The following is a 26,612-nucleotide window of genomic DNA, read 5'->3' on the forward strand; positions in this document are numbered from 1 at the left end:
GCCAATTTTTTTTAAAAGTTTTAAGATAAGATATGGCCTAGCAAAAATACTCATCCATCAGCTCATCATCGAGTAATGATACAAGTGTCCGGTATATAAAGAACAATGGCACGGGAGAGCATCATGCTGCGTTAAGATGATGTAAGCTAATTAGCCTACCTACTGTGATGCAGAATTTTGTGTCGTAAATATTATTTTGAGGCAGAAATGAAAGATTAGCCCCGATAGCTCAGTCTGCCCCGATAGCTCATGTCCGTCCCGATAGCTCAATTGGTTAGCGCAGGGGTCACCAAATGGCGGCCCGCCACGCTGTATCGCTGCGGCCCGCGGAAGGTATCAGCGTACAAGTATAACCAAAAATACTTTTCTTGAGGGAGTTAAAGAGCACGAAGACAAAAAATACTTTCCTGGAAGCATATTTTCGCATTGCATACGATTCCACCGACCGACCAATCAGATTATAGTTCTAGGTGGGGGTTGCTTAAAGTTATTCCAATGCGATGTCCAGCCACACTGTCCCAGTGGTTGATTAAAACGTCTGTTTTCGAATTTTGAAATTGTCTGTGAGCATAGGGTTGCTTATTTTAAGTTTGCAAATGTCATGTAAACACTAGTGCGAGTTTCACCGTTATTGTGTTTCACGAGCAGTGTTCTCTCTGTGCAAGTTTTTGTTGGCAAAATGGGTCGGTGTGCCAACTCAATTTATAATAAATTGGCAATATATTACATATAAATTTAGAGACTTTTTCTGATTGTATTATGAAAATATTTAGCTTAGTAGGCCTACTGCAAAACGTTTTTTTTTTTAAGAAATATGGAACGCTTCACGATTTGCGTGTCATCCTTGCGCAGGAGCCATGCTAATCTGTATCGTTCCAATTATAGTATATGTACTGGCGAAGCAAGTACTGCAAAATGTTGTTAATCAACAAATTCTTGCCACGCTGATGAGCACCGCAAGTGACAGTTGTCCATAATAAAAGAAAGACGGTTTTACAGACTCTCACAAAAAGGATGAAAAACCAACTCATTGCTTTTTTAGAGGGAAGACTGTTCATAAATTACGATTTTTCGGTGATTTCACCAAGCGTTTGTTTCATGGTACCTGGTGTGATGATGTCTAGTTTAGCGCTGGTGGTGCCTTCAACATTTAGTTGCAGAATGGTCACTCCTTGACCTACAACAGTTGGTGTTGTTCGCCCTGACAAGGGCGCTGTGCTTGGTCTGGGGGTGCCATTCTGATGATTGTTCTTCCGCATAACTTTATAGCGACAGTTGTAGCAAGTTTAGTTTCCCAAAGTCGGTACTTGCGGGGGCGGCCACGTGGAGGTACTTGCTTTCGTCGGCAGAGAGTGCTGCTTGTGAGTGTGGTGAAATGCAGACGGCAGCACACATTATCAAGGATTGCCGGCTAAACAGACCTCCTCATGGTATGGAAGGCCTAGTTTCCATCGATGACGACACCAGGCAGTGGTTAACCAACGGATGCCCTGACATATAGCGACAACACGAGAGAAGAGAAGATGGTACTTGGTTTCTTTTTCCCTGTTATTGGAGCCTATTCTTCGCTGATATGTTTACAGGTCACTATTGTTGCCTGTATTGCGATGTGTCAAACATTTCCTTGTTTACTGAAACTGTTAATTGCAAGATATCTTTTGCGAAGCGAAGTAACAACACCACTCTTGCTTGGCGATGAATATTCTGATGAAACCGCTCGCCTCGCTATAAGTGCACAAAACAAGTGGCCTCTATTTATTAGGCATTGTTAAAAAAGTCAAAAGTGTTGTAAAAGGAGCTTGGCCTGGCAGTAGCGTTGTTCGATTAATTTTGTTGCTACGGTATTCTAACATAAATATGAACAACATGTAACGCTGGATACTGGGTACGAAATGCGTTCTTTTCTAGCATAAGAGTCAACCTACCTAACATTTTATTAGTGCGGCCCGCCACAGCTCTCCTTCGTGCCAAAGTGGCCCGCATCCAAAAAAGGTTGGTGACCCCTGGGTTAGCGCGTCACTTCTGGAACGAAGAAGCTTCAAGATCAAGCGGCGATGGTTCGAGGGCGTGCGCTTGAGCAACGCACGTTAAGGACTGCTCTCCATTCAGTGGCATCTAATATATGGAATAATTCCCCAGTAACAAGACTTCAACAATCGGAAACTTTACTCTGCCGATCCCGATGACCGGGCCTGCGTCAGTGATTCAAAGCCTCTACATTTCTACAAGTAGGCTATGCGAAACTGCCAGGATTAAGCTCTGCAAGAAGCTTTCCCAGTCCGAGGATAAAGATTCAATCAATCAATCAATTATAATTAGGCTATTAGCTGAAATAGTTATATCGCATTGCAAAATGTGCAGTAGCTTACATGACCTTAAAAGGGCACCATTGCCTCCCCTGCCCCCCCGCTTCCGGCGCCCCTGGTCTCAAATCTAAAAAGAAAAAAATCTGTTTTTTAATTTAGCCAATGTCTCGTACTATGTTTGTGAATATCATCGAGCTTAACGAAGTAGCCTACTGCAACTAGAAAAACATGCTGGAAATAACTTATTTTCTTATTTTTACATAAATTGTGTACGGTAATTTAAAAGACAGCTTTGCAAGATCCAGGGAGCAAATACCGGCTGTGCAACCGATGCAATGCAGCGGGATCCCAGAGCAAGGGGCTTGCAATACAACATATTATTGTGAAATAATTAGTTAAGTTAAAAACTAAAGCAGACTTGTTATTATTTTGTTATGAATCTTCGCGTAGCCTATAATCTTTTTCGTGCAGAATTTTTGTTCATTACTTAAGTTTTTGTGCTTAGGCTACTTAGGGCCCCAATCTAGCTACTTACGTAATGTTTGTGTTTCGTTTCTACGTCACTCAGGTGATAGGAAGACTGCATTGGACTTTGATAAGCTTCAGTTGCTATTTTTTTTTATTATGCTTGTCTTGGATAGAAAGCAGACCTTGTGACCGATATTGGAGGTGGTGTACGAAGCAGTGGCGGATCCAGGGGGCGATTGGGGCGATTTCCTTTCCTAATAAACTACAGAAAATTTACTTCATTTAGTCTAGTACCTCTAGGTGTATTTGCAACTCAGATGAATGTATACTTACACAACATATTGTGTTTAGTTGAAATCACCCCTCCCCCCTACGGCTACTTGCTGGATACGCCCCTGATACGAAGTCTCCTATATTCATGTGTATGCAGTAGCGTTGATAGGGAGGTCTAGGCTAGGGGTACTTTTAGATCCCGGCCAGGGATAATTTTAGTGGTTTGTAACCATTTTAAAGGGCCCAAAGAATTGAAAAAACTAGCCTACCTCGGATTCGTTCGATACAGTGGGTTGTTTTTAGAAGTGTCTTCATTTGTGGTCCGAGGATCTCATTGGTACCGAGCCCAAGTTATCCTCTCAACGGCCCTGTCTGTATGTAATGATGAATGAGCGTTTTGTTAAACCTGAGTAATCCAATATTAATTTGATATCAGCAACAGCACCAGGATAATAGCCTATAGTCTAGTCTACTGTTCTTAAATGATAATAAATTTGTCACTTTTCACCTAAACCATTAGGTTACAAATAAACGTCTTTATTTCATCCCCATAAACAAAAGTAAAGTGACTCCACACTTCAAGTAAATCTCATTGCAATGAGATATCTTCAAGTACCGGTGACGTGTTGAATGTGTAGACTTGTGTTTTGCTGCAACCTAAGCTACCTTAACCTTGGTAACTTTCTATTGTCCCTGCTATTGTGGTTGCTTTAAAACAAATAGATTTGGATGAAAATATAACAAAAGGTTGATCGAATTAAAAAGAACAAATTGATTATCACCACCCCGAAATTATGTTTGGCAATGTTTTATTGATACCGCTTTTATATGTCGCGTTTTTCTGACATTCGATAAGCAAAGCATTGTTTTATTAAATGGATAAACCTTTTAAAACAACTGTAATATCTGAAAATCACATACAGTCGGTCCATGCTTTGACTATTCATGTCTTTGAATGCTAGACACCGAATCATGAACAAAAGATGGCGATAAATCTGCTTTGTAATGAAAGTATTCCTATTACTGACATATGAGTTGTACAATCAGTGTAAATCAACATCTTTTCGAAAATATTATTTTTGAAACCGAGGTTAGGCTGAGCCGTAGACGTAGCTGGCCATGCCTAAAAACGACATTGACACATTACAAAGATCAAACTGCTTTCTAAGGCTTTTGAAACAACAAGATTCAAACAGTAATAAGTCAGTCTAAAGAAGTGTTTCTCAAATTGTGCCGCGAGATATTTTCAGATGTGCCACGGAGCCTTTTAGAGAAAAACGTATTCGTAGGCTACTACAAATAGACACGCAGGCAGCAGGGGTGTATTCCTAGCATTTTATTTGAGGGGCTCTACTAACACGTAGCTGTGTTGTTATAGACCAGGGCTTCTCAAACTTTTTTGCTCGCGACCCCTTTTAAACTTTTAAAATTTTCCGCGACCCTTTACGGTTAAAATGATAAACAGTGCAAAATATAACCTACATTTGTGATATTGATGAAAAGGTTTAATTCGAATGAAAACTAAAAACAAGCTAACAGTACTCAATGACTGTTACTTTACAGTTTACACGCAGCCTACTGAAAACAAAACAAAAAACCAAACACATTTATTCATATGGATGTGAGTGTGATGGATGCGACCGTTTTTTGCTACAAAGCAAGTCCAGCCGTGGCTCAATTGGCTAATGCTGGTTCCAAGGCGGTTTCAACGTTGCTTAGTTTTGATGATGTCTGTTCATCAACGTTAAAAACGCTGACTCGCACAAATTGTTGTCGTGGGCTCCAGCTCGTTTCCGAGCACTGGTTTTATTTTTTGGAGGCCTAGTCTACAGTGGAAAAGATGTGGGAAAAAGTCACATTGCATGGAGGGTTGGGACTTGGAAACGTGGTTGTATTAGCCTTTTTTCTAATATTTTATTTTTTTTAAACCTTTTGTATCCTGCTTTTTTTGTTGAAAAATTTCGTGCCTTCCCATGTTCTCTCCTTCCAGATTGACTTATCACTAGCAAGTTGTTCCCACTATTCTAGAATCTAGATCAATGTTTGCTGGGTTGAGGGAGACTTTAACTGATCTTTGTAATTGCGTCATTAGTGAGACGATCCTCTCAACGAGTACCCAGCATTTGCCTCAGTTTCCTCTGCTGAAAATTTTCAAGACAAATACGTCAAAACAAGCGACAGGAGTGCGGTTAGGCTTACTGCTGAATCAGGTCATAGTAGATATTCCGCTCTAACGTTAAGCCAAAATATGTGAAAGTTTTTTGCATAAAGTTTATAAATTTCCACAAAATTTAAACTTTAAGTCTGAAGATAGATCAGTAATTTCTTTTTGAGAGAAGTGCTCGGTTAGCTACTTTGTTTTTGCGTTGCAAAAAGGTTTTGAATTCAATATTGTTTGTTTGTTTATCTTTATCCTGCATTGCGGGAAAGCGGACTTGAGAGCTATGCATCGGTGTACGCCTTCCGACGTACACCTGACCCACGCTGCAGCCGACTGCAATGTCTGTTTCCGGTTGTCTACTCTACTTATGACTTAAATTTGGTACCACCCATTACTCGAAATCGATCACTGGGTAGAGGCAATAGACCTTTTGCACATTCAAAATCACCAGAGCGTGACGTTTGAGTTACGCGGAGTCTGAGAGTTCAGAATCGCTTGTTTTCTACGGTTTATGAAGGCGTTTCTTGTTATTGCAAGCAAGCGTGAGGTCGCTGGCTGGTGAAAGTAAATTTTTTGTGTTTATGAATTGTTGTAGGTTATCGGTACACTTCAGTTCTTGTTCGTTTTAATCATCGTGTTGGCTAACAGACTAGGTAAGGCAATTTAGGACGGCCATTGTGGAGCATGTGCATTTTGACCGGGAATTATGGATCACGTTAGTGGTACCTTGTCTTGCAACATTTTATTTTCATTCTGCATAACATAGGCCTATGCAACAAACCAACCACACTTCATTGGTGATGCCAAGCATAGTCACTGGTATTTTCCTGTCGAAGATATGAAATTGACAAATTTTTTTTATGGCCCGCTCTCTACATGAATGCGATGGCGTGCAATACTTCGTGTATTCAACACTTCGTCTTCACTCATTTGAGGCTTACCTAGGAAGGGTGAGATATTCAAATGTAGACCAATACCATGTATGCTAAATCTTTTTCTATAAGAAACCCTTTATCGGCCATACCAGCATCATTGAAGTGCAGTTCATTAGCAGCTATTTTCTGCTTCAAAAGGTGAAAAATCCACTCCTCTGACATATTTCTTTGTCACTTACGGTACATTACCAGTGTACAACTGAGATACAAACATAATACCCCCATTTCTTGGATCAACTCCCACTAATCTAATGCCTTTGTACGTAGTGTTCGTACTTTTATAGTTCGAGTACGTTTGCAACTGACGGTGAAGTGATCGAGCATGGTGTTTCGAGACGTAGCCTACTTCAGTGCAGTCGATGACGATCATGGTGCTTGAGTATTCCTTTTTGAAGTCTGGCTTCATAGCTGCTATGATAACATCACGATGACGGAATATGTTCAAACTAATCAACCTTAAATACATGAGATGCATTCATGAATGAAAAGTACGGTGTACAGTACCGTACGAATGCAGAACAAATACCAAACCTTGTGCTTAAGTCTGTATAAAACAAACCCAGGCGAAGCTTCATCAGCACAAAGAAAAAAATCCATCTTCCACCGCTAGTCTATGTAGCCTAGATGCAGTGCTCCTATATCATTTTGAGGTACAGTAGAACTCGGTTAATCCGGATTCGATTTGACCGGCGATTCCATCCGGATTAATCGATGACGGTTCTATCAAGCCTGACTCGTTTGTACTTCCAGTTTCATCCGGATTAGGCGAAGATCCGGATTAACCGAGTTCTACTGTATTTCGAAAGTAGCATCGTCATCAAGTTCTGCATCAAAACATTTTGATTTGCATGCTTAGCTTTTGAAGCTGTATATATTTATATAATACAGGAAATTCTTCCTATCTTTGCCTGGCAAGATCGCTTCCAATACAGCAAAGAACTGGTCGAAGGTTAACACTTCTGTAGCCTAAGTTTACAACTTAAAAAGAGTTTTATTTTCTGGAACATTATACTGAAACAATGATACACGCCTGTAAAGACCAAAAAACAACAGCTCAAGTAAACGTTAAACAATTTATTCGCCTGCAAACTATGCCACTAACCCTATCGCACAGCATTGCAAACAGCGGCTAGTCGTTCACGACTCCAACGTCACGCTCCGTTGGTTTGTTATGCAAAAGGTCTATTATCGTAAAGTTTCTTGCCTAGAGAAACAACAGCAAGTGCGGGTGACTGGAGTCGAACATGCAGACTCTTGACTGCGAGCCCAACGCGCTAACCACTCGGCCACTGCTGCCGGCATTGTCCAATCTGGAAAAAAATACTTTTGACACTGTCAACAGATTTGACAAAAGTTTAGATTTCACATAATTTTGTTAACCAAAAATTCAGTAAATGAGAACTTCTTGTTTCCAAACGTTTAATCTGTTGATGAACGCTTTCATTTTAAATTTCAATGTAAAACAAACGTAAAAACATAGATGTTTTCTCTATGGAGGGACAAATTAAGTTCGTTCAGTTTTTTAGGAAAATCTGGTAAATAGCTTAATTTCAAGAACCAGATGTCATTGCGAAAATGGTGGGCAAAATCTGCATTTTTTGTTAGAAAAATCACGACTTCAATTTTCAACACTAATAACCTTTTTAGCTTCAACTTTTGAAAACCATCTTACTTCACATTGCCATAGAAGGGTTTTGAATTTCGATTCCGTTTTACTACACCAATTTGCGAAAATACGCGTAGGCCTACTAGGGTGCGTTACTCTCAACGTGTTTGGTTACAGTTAATAACTTGCACAGAAGTGTTAATATGCAGTGCTTTAAGTAAAATTGGCATACTCTCTGCGACCCCTGCAGTTCGTTACGCGACCCCTTGCGGGTCGCGACCCCCAGTTTGGGAAGCCCTGTTATAGACAATAGACAAAGTATAAGTAATCGGTGTAGGTGGGCCAACAATCTTTACCTTTTTAAAAAAGAAACACTGTTTAGTTTGTTTTTATTTCTGAACATCATATCGAAAAACAACCCACGCTAAAACATAGCTTGAAGTACAGAAAAAGGCAGAACCAGCAAAACGTGAAAACGTGGTTGAATCCGATATAAAATTATAAGTTTGAAATTTGGCTTGGTTGCTACACTGCAATCTCTTTTGCTTTTTCTTTGCTGCGTAGGCTTACACTTAAAACTCGTTTTGCATGAGCTAATTCCAATATCTTAACTCAATCTTAAGCTACTTATTTGAATGAGCCAATTCTAATGAGCCAATTTATTTGAATGAGCCAATTCTAAGCAAACTTGCAAAAAAATTGACTGTAGGAAAGTGAGGAAATGCATCTCCTGAAATGAGTGCTTGTGTTTGCAGCTTTGCGAGTAAGAACCAATAAGCTGCCAATGTGACAGTTACACTAAAATCTCATTTAGCTATTAACGAACAGTAGGCCTATAACTCCAAATACAGCAAAAGCATATCCCAAGTTGGTGCAAACGAGATTATACAGAACAAATAGCCTGTCTGCCAGGTCTTTGGTTTAATGGGCTAAGTTATAAGCACCACGACAGTCTTTGATTTTAGCCAGCAAACAGTTTTTGCACATATCTGAGTTCATTCAATGTGGGCAACTTAGAATGCTTAACCTGAGTATCCACAACCGATCGATGAGTCGCAACCACTTCTGAGTTGCCGCAGTGCCATTCCATATATGAGGAGGTGGTCCATTGATGCTGATGAACAACATTACTGAAACAAGTGATTTGGTCAGCAGTGATCGTAGCGGTGTGATGACCAAGTTCATTTGCGAAAGTCCATGTTCGGCTTTAGCAGAGCTTACAGCAATCATGTTTAGTACTAGCCTACATTCTTGAGCAACTTTATCGTATCTGGTATATGGCAAGGATTGTCAACGTACAATCGAAAATAGGAGTGGTGACATGAAATCTCTCCTCTATTTCCCGTATATCTGCTCCCCTTTTTGCCATGGAACTTCGATTACAGCGGGCCATAACTCTGGTAGACTACAATAATTTCCAAGCTCTTCACAGAATTTTTATTGTTGGTGTTCACCATCCTGCTTCCAATGTTGTCAACTGAAGCTTGAATAAACCGATTACGACCACAAGAAGGATAGTCTCTACGTCGAGCTTTAAACTGGTCCAACGTTATGCCTTTAAAGAAGTAGTTTTTGTACTTCCAAGACTCAAATTAACAACTTCATCAAACGAATAGCCTAGGCTACTTTCCTTCTTGAACAGCTTTTTTTATTTGAAATAGGGAATTAACAGTCCATTTGACGTGACGATTAACTACTACGAAGTTGATATTCTCAGTCAGGCGAGTTTCTGACAAAAGCAATAATTACCGAAGACAATCTTTTAAAAGCGCCAGATCTTCTACGAATTCCTTGGTGGTCATTTTGATGCAGAGACCTCTGAGGCTCTGGACATGGCCCGATCTGTTTTTTTAATATTCTTCTTTTCTGCGAGGGTTGTGAAGTGTTTATACAATGCTGGGAAAATATTCCACAAGAGCATTGATACCACGATGTCACATGCAGACATCTAGAATATCAAAAGAGCCACAAAAATTTTATGTCGTTTTTTATTGACCCATTTGCAAAAAGTTTGATTTACTATCCATGTAGATTGCATGATAGAATTAAGTTAACTATACGGGACCTAATCACGGAAAACGGCGATTGCTACCAACTTATGTTCGTGCATTTTTGCAGTTTTATTGTGAGAAAGCTGTTAAAGTGTTACTTGTTGAGTTGATAAGTTGTTGTTCAGCCAGAAGAGCTTAAAAGTCGAAGCTTAAACGAGCCCCCTCGGAGCCCCCCCCCTACATCAAGCTTTTTCATATTTTGGGGGTCTGAGCCCCCCGAGCCCCTCCCCCAGGAATGTAACCCTGGCAGGCATGCGAGACTTGAATGCAGACCATCCATTATATTACAGTAGGCTACTGATAATGCTATGGTAGGCTATTTAACTACTAGCCACTGCCTTGCAGACAGGCACCCAACCAATGAACAGGCACACACCCATCGCATTAAAATTGGCAGAATAATATTTTTATAGCAAATTTGTTTTGTAGTAGGCTACGGTACTGTAAGTGTACCGCAAATTTGGTTTTGTTGTTTTAGTGCGCCACAAGCTGGAAGAGTTTGAAAACCACTGGTTTAACCTGGCAAATTGATGATGCCAATATAGGCCTATCAAAAAGAGTATTCAAGATATTGTACAAAGATAAATTTGCTTACGAAAATGCAAAATCACAGTAGCTTAAAACAAATTAATCTTGCTAAAAAAAATGTTTTTCTTATCAACTTACTGTTTAGCTTGGAGGAATTAGCTCTGATGTAGGTTTTAGAGCTGTTAAAAAGTAAAAAGAAAAGACGTTGAAAAATGAAGCAGGAAGAAGCTTGTTTGTCTTGCTGCTTTGCCACAGAAAAAGATACTGATAATGAGCAGTCTAATTCATCTGGGTGCAAACTTGAAAAGGAATTCATTGAAAGAACAAGCTGTCATGGAATTTCTTATTGGTGCAACAGTGTCAATGAGTTTCAACGAATATTGTGGATTCTTCTTGTTCTGGGTAAAAAAATCTTACGTAGGCCTATAGCCAACAGGTTCTCATAGTACCTCTTTGTGTTTCAAGATACCGTACCGTTAGAAAGGCTGTGTCAATTAGTTGTCGTTCAAAGTGTTAATAAACTTCTTCTTTAATTGCCTTGCCTGAGCCAAGCATCGACGCCTCTGATGAATAATTAGACTAAGTAGGATGAGGCTACATATATACAATTAGACCTAGACCTATTGTGAATGACCTGTGTGAATGATTGTTCCTGCCTTGTCGTTAATTTGTTTCAGATGAGTTTGTCTTTGTTTGCCAGGTGCCAGCTTTCCAAAATTTTTATCAGTTATCGAGAGAAATATTGACTAAATATCAACTACGGTACCTAAGTGTTTAAGTAAGTTTGTCTGTCCGATAGCTCAGTTGGGTATGCTATCGACAATGCGAACAAAAAAACACCAAGATTAAGTGGCGCTAGTTCGATCCTCATGGTGTGTGCAAAAGCAACTTATTTCTGGAACAGCTCTCCATTCACAGGCATCTAGTAAATGAAATAATTTACTGACAACCCCATTTCAGTGGCTCAAAGCTTGGCAGGATCAATCAAGCTTCCAAGGTGCTTTTCTCAGCACGAGGACAAAGACTAGGCTACCCAAATCAATCAAAACTAGTGTTGAAACAAAACTTTGTGTGTTTGGTTTTAGGCTTTACAGGGGGAATGATTTTTCAAGTCTACACACGCGTGTTTAATTACTTTGAGTATGCTACAAGCACAGAAGTATCTCGAGAGTTCACAAATGAAATTGATTTCCCGGCAGTTACTTTTTGCAACTACAACAGGTAGGCGCTAGGCTATGTTGGACGTGCATAATACTGGTCCGTTTAGGAAATATTCTAAACTACGTCTTGCAAAAAGTATGACGGCAAAGATATTTCTTAATTTCAAGACTTTAATGTCGCACAGTTTTAATAAATAAGTTCGTGATGAATAATCATGATTTTTCCCACGTAATGTGTGGCTTTGTAGAAAGGTATATTTCCTTCTGCTTATCACTTCCACTTAACTTTTTTCAAAAAGCCTACTGTGCAATTGTGCATCCACCTCATCGATCTACTGTAGGCTACATTTCCACGGGAATCGAATTTTTCCGGTTTAGCCTACCACACACCAATGGGCTTTTCCATTTAACCGCGTATTCTTCCCGCGAGTTTGATGTAAAGGAACATAACACAGGCCGTGTCATCAACGATTGTACCATCGCATATTCAACAAATGCCTACCTTTGATGATGATACCAAAAACTGATCCTGTTTCAGTGAAGTCAGGCATGGGTAAGGGAATACAGCATACCACCAACCTAGGGTGATCAACAGCCTACATTAGATCGACTCTCGGCCTCGAGGCTCACTGGACAAAGACCGCCACGCCCCGACAAATAAAATAATACTCCACTTTATTTATTCGTTATATTCCTTTTTGACAGCCACTGAAAAAAACTTTTAGACTTAGCTTATTACTTTGAAATACGGTAACATATTGGAATAATTTACCTTTTTTCCAAAACTCGTTCTGAAAAACAGAACGTTATATGAATGCTGGCACACATTCTGGCTTTTGTATGTGTTTATAAAATGAGAAGGTTATCTGCATTCTAGATAATATCATGCAACCTAAATAATTTTTTTGGGTGGTAAATAGCTTTCCTATACAAAGATTATTTGTAGCGTTACATCCTTGTCGGAATATATTTGCATAGTCTATTTTAATTTAGGCTACTGACTCAGCTCTTTGAAATAAAGAAGAAACATGTGATACACGATTGGATTAATGAACTCAAAATACTGTAGCCTATATTGTCAAGGGCTACCAGTATTATATTGAAAGCCTTTACCTCTACAATAAAGCTGTTAGGCTGTGATACTTTCTCATTCAAAAAATAGATTCTTTAACGATCTGCAGTATGAGCATATACTGTAGATTTGAATAGCATTTTAACATTTTAAATTGATGAAGAAACTCTAAATTTCATATAAAATACCTTTTTCTAATATTTGTTTCATGGCTATCTGTTCGTGTATCATCAATTACTCTAGCTCCGACAGCTTTATTAAAAAACACTTTTTATATTTTAATTGCATGCAACCTGTGAAACTTTTGTTATTGCAGATATTTTACAAGCAATTTATCGAACACCGCCGAGCTTGCAGGATTCCATTTATTAAACAGAATTACGTCCGCTTCGTTTATAGCTTTTGCCAACGCGAATGGAATATCAACCCCACTAACCGCTTTTGACCAGTTTGATCTTGTGGATAATTTTACTATATCTGGCTACTTAGAAGAGAAAGGTTATCAGTTAACTCCAGAGACATTGATTGACTGCAGGTAAGCTTGGGTTTACCAGAAGTTCGCAACCTGGGGTTTGTGAACCCGCAAGAGTCCACGTAAAGATTTCCAAGTGTAGCCTACTTGATATGAAGCCTGCCTTATGCCTGTCTAATACCACTCCTTGATCAAGGAACTTATTTATAACAAACAGGCAAAGCGTTTACACTAAAGATTAGCACATATATTATAAAAAAAAGTGCCTTATATTATAAAGTACTGCCCTGATCTTGCTATATACCTACTGTAAAGTCATTGAAGTTTGAAATCATGTTCATATTAATACCCTTTACAGTTTACATCGTCATTTTTTTTTTGAGTTAGGCAATATATTTCCCTTTATTTGGAGTCAGCTTATTAGATGTTTTGGTTGATTGTTTTATAACTTTGAAAGAAGGCCTACTTGGGGTAAAGAGAAAAATTGAAAACGCCATGTATAGGCCATCGATCAAAACAAAGATTGGTTAAATAGTGTTGTATCGAAGAATGAATCGTAACCAGTGATTTACGAACAAGAATAACATCGTTGCAACCATTCACGATTACTTACGTGCTCATTCGCAATGACAATCCCCACTTGATAAATATGTGCGCACGTTTTCATATTTTAAAGAGGAACAAACTTCGATGATCTTTTTATTTGGTGCTGAAACACTAGGCTACATTGCTGTTTTACTTTCTTACAAAATTGCTTTGCTGATAATTCCATCGCTTCGACAGGAGACCGTAAAACGGTTTTTAAGGTTAGGCCTATGACTACGTGTGTAATAATTTTTATTATTTTCATCTATTTTGAAAGTAATGTAACTTTCAGGTTTGGATCAAGGCAGTGCTTTGCGTCAGATTTCAAAACTGTGATAACAAGAATGGGCAAGTGTTATACGTTCAACGCAAACACGTCCAGTCATGAAAAACAAACAGTTGCAGGATTTGGAAAAGGTTTATCATTGATACTAAACGTATTGCATACTGCCTACACAGAAGAACCTATTTATGGACAACTCGAGGCGGGAATTATGTTTCAGGTAATGTAAGTGTGAACTATTTAAAGTGGAGATGCCCTAATGCTAAAAAATGAATCTTTTCCGCAGAACAAAGAATCAAACAAATATAATATAGGTAAATTAGCATTTTCCCTTAATTTTCCATGGTCTACTTCTAGGCCCACTCTAGCCCGGAGTGGTATTAACCCGTACTTGTTGATATTTCAACTACAGCCTACTGCAACCTGCGTAAAATCCTTAGAAAAAAGTTTTCTCAACAACCAGTCAGGCAGTCACCATCATAAGTTTGACAGCTGCAGCATGGTGGTTTATTCTTTGCAGAGGAGTTGGTAGTTGACCTACATTCAGTTATGATGACAAGACGCTGGTTAAAGTTAAGTTTTACTTGACAAACGGTTAATAGACCTACCGGTACTTCAGTGACTCTCTACCAGAGTAGCCTATACAGGAGCTGAAATTTTAGAGTGAGCCATAGTTTTGGCTTCAGGCGGAATCGGAGTGAAGACAAAATCTAAAATTCTTGGCGAAAACTGATGTTGGATTGGGGCCGAAGTCTGATTTTTTGCCAGTAGGCTACATACTTTTAACATATAAATATTGACGCGGTAGGCTACTTGGCGCAGTTGTTATTTTTGTGTACTTCTATGGTTTTATTTTCCAAGCAATCATTTTTTCACTTAAAAACATACTTTTCTTTTCATGACAGAGGGTAATAGGGATGATATAAGTGTAGTATGCAATGAGCTATAAAATATATGGATTGTGAATTGTATTTTGCGTTTGGAGTCAGATTGAAGTTTGGTGTCAATATTCCCATGATATTTGGAGCAGTAATGAATTTGGAGTCGCAGACTTCGGAACCGGTTTAGAGTAGGAGTCCAGAAAGCCTGACTCCGTACACTTCTGTTCTCTACATAAATGTAGTTCAATTGTTTTGTAATACATAAGCTACAAACCCATGCCATAATCAATGCTGGTTTTCACAGGTTCATTCAAAATACGAACCTCCCAATGTTGATAGGTATGGTATAGGTGTACCTGTTGGCCACAAATCGTTTGCTGTTATTTCTCGAAAAGATTCCGAAATAATGTATGCACCTTGGGGACAATGCTATCCGGAAATTCAAAAAACTCTCAAGTTTTTCCAAGTTTACTCAATTACTACGTGCATGATGGGTAAGAACTGTTCAGTGTAGGCCTGGCCTATAGCTTACGTGCACTGTGTAGGCTACTGTGTTTTACTTAAATTTGTTCTTGCATTGTAGGTAGGCTACTAGAGGCAACTAAATACTAGAAGCATTCAAATATTACAGTTGACGTGTATTGTACTGGCTGTCTATATGTTACCATGTAACTTATGACCATTTTTCTAACCGTTGGAAGTAGGCTATTGTCCATCAGCCCCGAAGCCAGACCAGTAGCGGATCCAGGGAGAGGCCCTTGGTCACGTGCTCCCCTCCTAAAAAAAACATGTAGTTTTTCTTTGTTTTGTAAAATATTCTTGCTCGCTTCAACACATTTCATTAACCCAACCGACCGCGTTGGATAGGCTTGTTTTTAGTAGTGAATTTAAGGAGTAGACATTTTAATCTGCCAGCTGAAAAGTAAAAAATACCGCAATTGTAGCTACACAATGGAAACATTGCTCACTCAACTATAGACAATTAAATTGACCTATTTTAACAAATACATAGATTAAACAAATACAGAGTAAGAGGCTTTCTGTTTTTAATGTTTTTATTCATACCTAATTCGAAGGAGTTTTTATCATTACACAATATTGCACATTTTCTTAAAAACAGTTACATAATGCCATATGCTGGCATGAAAACTATGAAATTGCAAACATACGCAAAAGCGGCTTTTCTGATGACCTCGCTCTTGGTTTCGCTTGCTATGCATTACAGTTTCATTTAGGCTACAGTGCAAAATTCAATTTTTTTTTGTGAAATTGAAGAGAGGCGATAACCAATCACGTTGTATTTTGATAAGTGAAGTAAGTAAAACAGATAAAAAAAATTAAAAAAATATTTAAAGTTTTTTTAAACCTGTCAGAGTGCTTGAGTTAAAACCGTTTTTGATGAGATGTCACATCAAGAACAACTTTGAAAAACACAAAAAAGGTTTACAGCACGTGAACTATAGCCTAGGTTACCGTAGTTATCAAGAAACCGATTTCATGTTAATGTACATTGCTTATTTACCTTACCCAGGAAAGAGGAAATTAACTTCTCAAAATTTGCGTTGAATTTTATTGTTTTTCTTCGTCTGAAATCGCGCCTTTATCATGGAAAACTTTTGCAAACCACTCTTGCTTCCCTGCTTTTGGCGTATTTTTACCTTTGCGATTTATCGTCCATCCACATCAAAATAGCAATGTTGTGCTATATTCAGAGAGCGGTGGCATAACTCAATAACTCATAGTTTGACGAACCAGCGACTGTCTGCAAGTGCCAAGTGGTCTCATGTCTCACTGGGAACATTCATCTACACTGCGTTAATGACCTGATAAAAGCCCAGACGGACATTATTACATCATAGATCAGACAACTTCAAACGAAATTTATTTTTTACAATGACTGGTTGAGTGAAAAAAAAAAAGTAAATTGACAACATCTATGAAATCTGCTTTGTCTTTTGTATGCGTTGTGTATTATTCGGCCAAAAAACGCCTATTTTATCACTGCGCATTTTCCAGTATATCACTGCACAATTTTGGTTTATCACTGCACAAAACAGTTCTCACTGTACCTTAGAATTAGGTATTTTTTCATTAGACCCAATGTGGCCATTCGGCCCATTCAAAACGAGTGTTTTGGTCGACTCGAAACTTTTTTCATTACAAGCAAGTCAAAAATGCAGCTAAATGAAGCTTTTCGTTCAAAAATTTAATTTGAAATGAAATTTTGAGTAGGCTATTTTTGCAAGATTTTCGAAACGATTGTGCTTTCAAAACTGCTGGCCTGTGTTTTAAATTTTAGCATTGGAATGTGCAGAGCTTATTAGTGCTCTAAACAAAGATAGCGCATTTAAATTGTTAGTTTAGACAAATTTTTAATTTCAGCTTATTTCTAGAATGTTATACCGATCTGTTAATAGCCAACTGCGCCTGCAGATCTTTTAATCAATATTGGGCAGAGGGATATGCTACAGAGTGCACACCACGACAAGTCGAAAATTGCTCCACTCCATTCCTCAATGCAATAGAAAACACGGTGAGAGAACGGAGAAAAAGTTATTTGAAATCAGTATATAGGCTACTGTTGAGTTTTTCAAACAAAAAGGTGTTTCGTGCAAATAGATTTTGAAACAGAAAGATTCAAAACCAACCAATTTATTCCTAAAATACTGTATGTCCACAAATCACCTATTGTTGTCGTTTGCCGATTTGATTGTGACTCATCATCAAAGCAAATCAATTTCATTTTGGAGTTTGATCTTTGACTGTTGCCAAGATATTTACAATCCATGCAATTCAAATTTATTTTATTAAACTTTTGGCACATAATTTTAGGCATATAGCTCAGGTCAATTATTCTTAAACCTATGTTTTTATTTTCTGGTGCAGTTAACACCCGAAGTTTGCGGATGCACAATTCCTTGTAGTTTCACCGAGTTCAGCTCCGTTCCTTCTTACGCAACGGCTCCGAACAATCCGAATACTCGATATGTTGAAGTAAAAGCTAATTTAATATAAACTAGTGAAGCAACATTGGTTTTCAGTATGAGAAAAAATTATGTTGTCTAGCGATTAATTAGACCACCAAGATGATCAATTTGAAAAAGGGCGATAGACAGTATGATAAATAATAATTAATTGAATGTTCATGATTTGGCCCTAAAATAAATTGATTAGGTGAATTTATTTTTGATAGTAGCTTAAGAATTCTCCATTCAACGGTATTTAGTTGATAAAATAGTTTATATACAGCAACAACAAAATACATTTTATTCTTAAATCAACAAAAATGCTATTCTCAAATGATGAAATAAATTTTATGTATGAAAGTTTTTTTTATGTATAAAAAAATGAATAAAAAACTTTGTTTTTATAAATAACAAAAACGATCCAATTCAACTGAAATTGGAATCAACAGACTGTAATTGGACTCCCAGCCTCCTTTACTAATGTTCAAGAAAACCTCTTGGCGTTGGAAGTAACTTTTCCTGAAATTGCTTATACAAAGGAAACGCAGTCAAAGAAAGTTGATGAAGGAGGTCTCATCAGTGACATCGGTGAGTAGGTTACTGAACGTGTGTTCAAATAATTTCGTGGCCTTCAAGAGCTAGATATAGCTTGCTTTGCTAAAAGAAAAAAAATTGGAATAACTAGTAGAATTTTTACCTTATAATGATAATACAAACTTACGTTTTACCCTCACATAACTTACCTGGGGACCGATTCACCAGACTGCGTTATTCCATTTGTACAGTATGTATACTCCAACAACAAAAATTAGATTACGACAAAAAGTTGTTTGTAATGAGGTGGACGTGAAGATATAGTGGACTATAATGGACTTAAGAACAATGCCTACTTTAAACGTTTTATTAGATTTTAGATTTACCACAGTTTCGATTTCTTAGATTTTTTCATAAAAAAAAAAATGAAAGATAATGTGCTACAATAAGCATAATCAGTAATAATATTCAGGTGGACAGCTTGGCCTTTGGGTTGGGATGAGTTTCCTTACTTTGGCGGAATTTTTTCAATATTTTGCCAACAGAATTTGGAAAACTCTTAAATGGTCATACAGAAAGATTAAGAAAACCAAAAAGAAGTCTAAAGTGGAAGATGTGAGAAGTCAAAGCCCTTGGGGAAAAAAGCTACAAGTTGTTGATGTTTATTGAACCGACTGATCTGTGGTTTGAAAAATCAGCCTTGTGGTGCCAAAACGTTTTTCTTCATTAGTTATTAAAGAGATCTACGTTTTATTTCAATACAAACATTTTGATTTTTGAATAGTTTCTGCACTCTAGACTTTGGACAATTTAGAAATATGATCACCCTATAAGCTAGTCTCCACAGCAGTGCCGCTGTCATGCTGGGAACAATTATAATTTTAAGATTATTATATACAAGCATACCACTTTACCAGTGAATTAGCAGCGTTTATTTTTGTCCCAAAGGATAAGTATTTTAAACCGAAATTGCACAAATTGACAACAGTTATAGAAATCATTTGAAATTTGAATGGATTAACTTTGCAAAAAGTAAATTTTAAAATTAATAGTTTATTTGCATAGTCTCAGTAGCTTCAGTACATTAAATAAACAATCACCAAAATAGGTTATAAAACTATGGCGTAGCCTACAAAAATCCTTCAAAAGACATTGAGCCAAAAATATTTTTGATGAGCTATTAGTTTGAGTTTTAACGCAATAAAACTATGTCTTGCGTAAAAATGATTGTAGGCCTACATAATAATGAGTTTGGAAACGTTTTTTTGTTTTTGCGTGTAATGAATTGCAACCTATCGTCAATATTGTCCAATTTTTAATCGAAAGTTGGTTGGGAGATGACTTCAATAGATCTCATCCAGTTTCCGCAAATTGTGTTAAGTTTTCTCGTTGTGCTTTTCGAAACCTACTTTTCTTCACGTGCAGATATCAACCTATATCGCTCCAGAAACCGATTTGCTCGTGCGTGCTAATTTTAAGATCTGGTTCTTGGGAAGCGGTTAATTCCCAGCATCAAAGTTGACTCTTTTTACGTTGATGCAACGCTTGCAGACCAATGTAAAACAACTCTTGGTTTCTTGCTGGGGTATTATCGCTGTATGCTTCAATGCATTGTCTGGTTGATTTCTTATAAGCTTAAAGTTTATTTACTTTTTACCTCAAGTTCTTGTATTTTTTCAAACGTGTATCGAAAAGAATAAATTATGTCTTCTGTTGATCGATTTTCTCTTGAGACGTTACTTGTATTTTAGGTGGAGTTGCATTTTCTTCTGTATTCTGTTAAGGCTGTTTCCTGCTCCAATCTCAAATTTTCTTTTATCCATTCCTTTCACCTTTGGTTTAGTCTCCTTTTTTTTCTAACTATTCATTTCCATTGTCTCCTACGGTAGCCTAACTCATATTTTTCTTGCGTAATTCTTTCTTTATCATGTGTCCTCCGACCCAATCGACTTTCTATCTTTTTCTTTCTTTTCTTTTTATTTATCGTTTAAACATTCTTGTTCGCCAGTCCAAATGGCGAGGGCTCTGCCAGACTGCCTCTTACCACCTTGGAGACAGTGTGGTGGCCTCTATTAAATGTTGTATTGTTTGTTAGAATACTTCTGAAACTGAACAGCACAATTCGACATGATAGACACGAAATCGATCCCGCAAGATGTAAAAGAAAAGAAAAACGGGTGAAGCAAAACTATAGGCTAACTAATCACAAAATGCAGAAGAGAAACAAAAATATAGTTTTCGTTTTCACATTTTTATCTTAAATTTTTGCAAATCCAGTTAAAAAACTTGTCATTTCTTTTGATACCACTTATAAACAATTAGTTTATGCATATCCCGGTGTAATTTTGGTAATGAATCATTTCCGATAATAATATTTGATAATACTTTATGTCCGCCTCGATAATTCAGTTGGTTAAGCCTCTAACTTCATAAACGGAGAAACTTCAAGATGAAGCGGTACTGGTTCGACTTTCGGGGTGTGCGATTGAGCAACGCATTCTAAGGACTGCTCTCCGTTCAACGGTACCTAGTGGCTGATGGAATAATTTACAAACTTCAGCTGTTAAAATCTGTTCTAAATTTATGCCTTTGATTTTTTGTGCATTATTTTCACGAATATCAGTTCATCAAAGTTTCTTATGTGTCATTCGTATAATAATGTAGTGTACGACCATAGATACGACTGTATCAAGGATATCTTGACACTATATCCCTAGATATGATATCTCTGGACTGTATGTCTACCACGTCATGCGCCATTCTCAATACAGAGAAGTATAAATAATAATTAAACTCAGATAATTAATTTTAGTAAATAAAAACAATCACGTTTGGTAACCAACAAAAAATATTAAAAGTTTTAAATAAATTTTATTGGTTTCCAAACCTGATTATTTTTATGTACTGACGTTATTCGTTTGGTTGCATCCTACAATATTGTACATGGATCTTAGTAAAATTTACAATCTGCAATTCTCCTAACATCAAGAAGCCAACTGAGGTTTAAAGATATCAGAATCACTTTATCACTCAATTAATACCAGTCTTCGTAAACCAAGCAGTTTTTGTTTTCAATGCAAAATTAATTATTGTACAGAATTTTAACATTTTTGTTAACACACAACAACACATACGTCATAAAGCACAGTCTTACGTTTCAAAAATAAATCAGAAAGCACCTAAATTAAATTTAAAAAAATAATGGACAGATTTTAAAATCTCAGTAAAATATTTGTCTTGTTTAATGTAAAGTTATAATCTGGAATAAATTTGGATGAAAATGGAAGCAAATAAACTTATTCAGAGCAACCGGCAAATGAGATCTAATCCAGATTTTTCTTTTTCTGAAGTATGGCTAACACAACAAAAAAGTGAATCCTCCTCAATTCCAGACCTAGCCAGCAAATTACAGAGTTTTGCTGGCTTGACAAAAAAAGAAGTCATGATTACTATAGGAAACTATTCTTTTCAACATCCCTTAGAATTCGAACAATATATAATAGAACATATTTGTCTGGAAACACTTGGTAGATGGCTTGCAAAGAAGAAATCATTAAATTTTTCGCGTGAAAGGCAAGAGAAGTTCTCTAAATTGAAATTAGATTCTACGAGCAAATCTCAAGAATTTGACACAAATGCAGAAAAAATAACTTCTGAAGGCGAAGGAACTTGCACCAAATCTGCTAAAAAACTAAAAAACAAAGTAAGTTTTGACATCAATGTCGTAACTAATCCCTGTGCAGCCGATGCAATGCACCGGCTGCCCCACAGCAAGGGCCCCGCATTGCTACATTTTATTGTACCGTAATTTACGTTTGAAACTAAAGTAAACTTGTTATTATTTTGCTATAAACCTACATGTAGCCTACAACCTTTCCGTGCTGAATTTTTTCGTTTACTACTTGAGTTTTTTTTAGCTTAGCTTACTTAGGGCCTCACTAGCTACTTAATGTTTATGTTTGACTCGGTTCATTTTGCTCATAAGGAACTTACAGTAGGCTATATGTTGATACAGAATCAAAACTTTCATTTTTATTTTCTGTGATTTCGTATTTGACGACTGTATAGCTAGAATCACTCAACGAAAGTGCATATACTTTGTTATCTTTTTGTTAAGTGTTATCTAACTTTTATTCATCTTTTTAAGTTTTGAGTAGCAATATAATAAAACTCTAATTGATCACAATTTAACATGAAAAGAGCGCAGCGAGGAGCGGAAAGAGATTACCGTACCCGAAAAGAAAAAAAAAAAGCTGGGGCAGCCAGAAACTTTAATATAAAGATTAATATAAATATTAATATATAGTATAAAGATGATTTAGCAACAGCCGAGCAAGTATAACTTCAGTGAATTCTGTTATTGATAACAATTATACGACGCAAAACCTCGATCACAGATATTATTTCCATACTTTTTTTTTGTTCAAAAAAGTTGTAGTAATGCCCGTGAAGCTTTAGTGGGTCTTGATAATAAAGAGGATAAGCAAGACGTCGGCATTAGAGAAATGGAACTCTGCACCTCTACTTATTGACGTGAACAGTTTCAACAATACATTAACATCAGTGAATAAAATTTCGATAGTATTATAAATGATAGATGAGTTGCAAGCAAAAATGATCAAGTTTTTTTTAAAGTTCGTATAGTACAGTAGCTTGCTTCTCAAAATATAATTTCTTATCAAAACGTCTTTTTATTCAAGTTCAATAAACAAATTGTGCATATCGTAAGCAAGTTTTAAGAATGTACAAGATCAGTAAAGAAATACTGACAAGAGGCAGGGAGAAACCCTAAACCAGACCTGGCTAACTCGCGGCTGGGGAGCCACATGTGGCTCTTTTCCCGATTTTATGCAGGTCTTATGTATGTATATCTCGCCTTAGTCAACTTCCTAGTCAACAACAAGAAGTAGACCTAACTTCTATGTAAAATAATAAATTTGAACAACGTTATGAAGCCTGTCATGGAATTCGTCAACTACTGTACGTTTGCACTCATGAGCTCAATCATCGACAATTTAAGAATCTCATGACTCGGTTGGACAAAGAGCTGCCAGATGATCTACCGCTGCAGTGTGTTCTAAGATGGCTGTCAAAAATTCAGATAGGCTGCTTTCTCGCTACTTTACGGTTTGAGATGGCGTAGAACTGTTCATTACAGACAAGACCAGGAATTATGCCGAGCACTCGGGATGCTCATTGGATTGTGGATCTGGCCTTTTTGATTGAACTCGAACGACCTTAATTTCCATGATGAGTAAAATGCTGCCTGACCTAGCGCAAAGCGTGTTTGCGTTTGTCAATTAAGTGAAGCTGTTCAAGGCATAAATACAAAATCAAAATTTATCACACTGCTAAAAGCCAGTGAGAAAGTCAATAACGTCACCTTGAATAAGCAAAGTGTTAGATATAGCACATTGCTTGAAGCCTCCCTAGAACGCTTTGCAGCCTACTCTACATCGGTGTCCGGTAATTTCATCGCAGTAATTTCATCGTGGTAATATCATCGTGGTAACTTTATCGCATGGTAATTACATCGCAGTATATTACATCGTCAGGTAATTACATCGCAGTATGAGAGCTGCGTAGGCTACCAGCTGCGTTCTTGCGTTATCTCACCAGCTGCGTTCTTGCCCAGCTGCGTTCTGCGGCTACCACCTACAAGCTGCGTTCTTGCCCTAACGAACTTTGATTGCTATGTAGGCGTATCGTAGGCTACCAGCCTGTCTTAGATTATGTTGAGGATACGTGGATTGGACGCCCAAAACTTTGATTGTTATGTAGGCGATCGTAGGCTACCAGCCTGTCTTAGATTATGTTGAGAGTACGTGGATTGGACGGCCAAACCGTCACTTAGTACGTCGCCCCCCACGCTTTGATCATGTTCTATGGCAGGGTTTCCCAAAGTGGGGTCCGCGGACCCCTGGGGGTCCGCAAAGACTGCACAGGGGGTCCCTGACGATATGACAAAATGGCGAAAACAGGCTTGACATTGTACGGTACCGTACTTCCATTGTCGCAGATGAATGCCGCCGTGATTTGTAACTAAAATGAATTATTTAATGAATGTTAGGCCGTGTCAATCTTAAATATTTGAAATGAATTAGTACGTCTTGGTAATTGCTCTACCTTAAAAATTGCATGCGGCGTCTATGATGCAACAATTAAACGTACGGTGTATAGCAGTCGGGAATGTTTGCTATATAGCTAAAAGGCTAAACTGTTTTTCGGTTAGCTACCTGTAGGTCTATGCAGTCCGAGCATTAAAATAGATAACCCCATAGGTGGCCGTGGTAAGGTTATGAAGTTCTGAAGTTTCAATTTTTGTTCGAATTGGCCTTAGGCCTAGCTTAATAATTCAAAATAAAATAAAAATAATAGATAAAACATAGAAATAACTCAATGCGAAGGGGCGGTGTTTAGGTATAAGAGTAGCAGTAGCGAAGGGACGATAGAATAGTAACGAATCGAAGTTATCAGATAATTCATTTGTGTTAACTTTTAGTAGAATGGCAAAGGTGGCACTGCAGCTGACAACATATTTTACAAATATATTTCTGCGCAGCTTTTTCTCCGGTAGTCTACAAAGTCAGTAGGCCTACAACAATTGAGGCTAAGCGATAGCCTGTTGCAAAAGTTTGTGCAGAAATAAATTTGTCAAACATGTAGCCTACCGGTAGTCAGCTGCAGTGCCACCTCTGCGATTTTTCTAATATCCTGACTGACACGGATATTTTTTTTCTGTTTTTAAATTTTAGTGTTATAGTTCAAATCTTATGGATAAATTTTTGAAGCGAAAGGATAAGTCGAATGATTCGGAATGTGAAGCTCAGCAATCTCAGGATGTTTCATCCCGGAAGACGAAGAGACAAAAAGTTTGAACATACGATGAGGAGTATCTTAAGCTCGGGTTTATTGAATGTCCTTCAGATGTTACTAAGCCTCAGTGTTTAATATGCTACAAAACATTGTCGAATGAATGTATGAAACCAGCCAAGTTAAAGCGGCATTTGATGGCTCAACATCCTGAGCTAGCTGGAAAGCCACAGGTTTTTTTTGACAGAAAGAAGAAAGAATATTTAAAGCAAAAAGAAACTTTTACACAATCTTTGGTGTCGAACGAAAAATTAATGAAAGCATCTTATTTAGTGGCGCTAAGGGTGGCTCGAGCCAAGAAAGCTCACACAATTGCGGAAAATTTAATTCTTCCGGCAGCAATTGACATGTGTGAAGTAGTTTTGGACGGCAAATGTGCAGCCAAGCTTAAAGAAATTCCATTGTCGAACAACACGATTTCAAGAAGAATCGATGAACTTTCGAATGACATAAAAGCACAGCTGCTTGAAAGACTGAATCAAACTAATTTTGCAATCCAATTGGATGAAAGTACGGACATTGCCAGCCAAGCACATCTCTTGGTTTATGTTAGATATTCATGGGGAGACGAAATGATAGAAGATTTCATGTTTTGTCATCAAATGCAATGCAGAACAACCGGTTTAGACGTTTTCAACGTACTTTGTGATTTCTTTTCACAATCAGAACTGTCGTGGGAACGATGTGTGGCTATATGTACCGATGGTGCAGCTTCAATGACCTGCAAGCACTCCGGGGCTATAGCTCGTATCAGAGAAAAAGTACTGAACATTATACGAACGCACTGCATGATTCATCGCGAAGCGCTTGTTGCGAAACATTTAGGAAAATTTTTGTCTGAAGTCTTATCTTTATGTGTCAAAATTATCAACTCTACCAAAGCTCGCTCACTGCAGTCCCGAATGTTTTCGAAACTTTGCGATGAACTAGGCTCAGAACATTCAAGCCTTTTGCTCCATACGGAAGTTAGATGGCTGTCGCGAGGAAAGATTGTAGAACGCCTGTTTGAACTGCGAGAAGAGGTTTTAATTTTCTTGCGAGCGCACAATGCGGACTTAGCTTCACTAGTAGCCGATGAAATTTGGCTTGGGAAACTTGCATATCTGGCAGATATTTTTAACCTTCTCAATCAACTGAACTTGTCACTTCAGGGAAGAGATGCGAACATTTTACTCAGTCAAAATGTTGTGGATATGTTTCCTGTTCTGTGTGACTACATTGCCAACAAACCTTTAATAAACACAGATTTGATTTTCTCTGACATTCAACAACATTTTGGAATAGCTTTCTGTACATTTTACGAAGTACTTTTTAAAGAGACATATGAGAATTTTGACTGGATTTTAAACCCTTTTGTTGTTGCACTGTCAGGACGCAAAGAAGAAGAATTGGCTGAATTGTCATCTGACCGAACTTTAATGATTAGTTTCAATCAAAAACCTCTTGCATCTTTCTGGT

The 26,612-nt window shown here is 37.6% G+C and overlaps 2 protein-coding genes and 1 pseudogene across 2 annotated transcripts in view; 2 read left to right on the forward strand and 1 right to left on the reverse strand.

Annotated features, from left to right (window-relative positions):
- Positions 1–808: 808 nt before the first annotated feature.
- LOC145780427 (U6 spliceosomal RNA) lies at positions 809–909 on the reverse strand (annotated as a pseudogene).
- A 9,631-nt stretch (positions 910–10,540) lies between these two features.
- On the forward strand, positions 10,541–20,083 carry LOC145780204 (bile acid-sensitive ion channel-like). Its single transcript, XM_082591909.1, has 9 exons — positions 10,541–10,730; positions 11,414–11,549; positions 12,877–13,095; positions 13,910–14,120; positions 15,086–15,275; positions 17,175–17,314; positions 17,668–17,775; positions 18,197–18,335; positions 18,754–20,083. The coding sequence occupies exons 1-9, from the start codon at positions 10,541–10,543 to the stop codon at positions 18,948–18,950; spliced, it is 1,530 nt and encodes a 509-aa protein (XP_082448035.1). The 3' UTR covers positions 18,951–20,083.
- A 1,397-nt stretch (positions 20,084–21,480) lies between these two features.
- Positions 21,481–26,612, forward strand: part of LOC145779425 (cAMP and cAMP-inhibited cGMP 3',5'-cyclic phosphodiesterase 10A-like) — a 28,712-nt gene continuing 23,580 nt past the window's right edge. The window contains exon 1 of the mRNA XM_082591012.1: positions 21,481–21,984. Within this exon, the coding sequence (XP_082447138.1) occupies positions 21,556–21,984 (429 nt within the window). The 5' untranslated portion in view covers positions 21,481–21,555. The remainder of the gene's footprint in view (positions 21,985–26,612) is intronic.

Source organism: Aplidium turbinatum, chromosome 11 (assembly GCF_918807975.1).
Source record: "Aplidium turbinatum chromosome 11, kaAplTurb1.1, whole genome shotgun sequence".
Taxonomy (NCBI): Eukaryota; Metazoa; Chordata; class Ascidiacea; order Aplousobranchia; family Polyclinidae; genus Aplidium; species Aplidium turbinatum.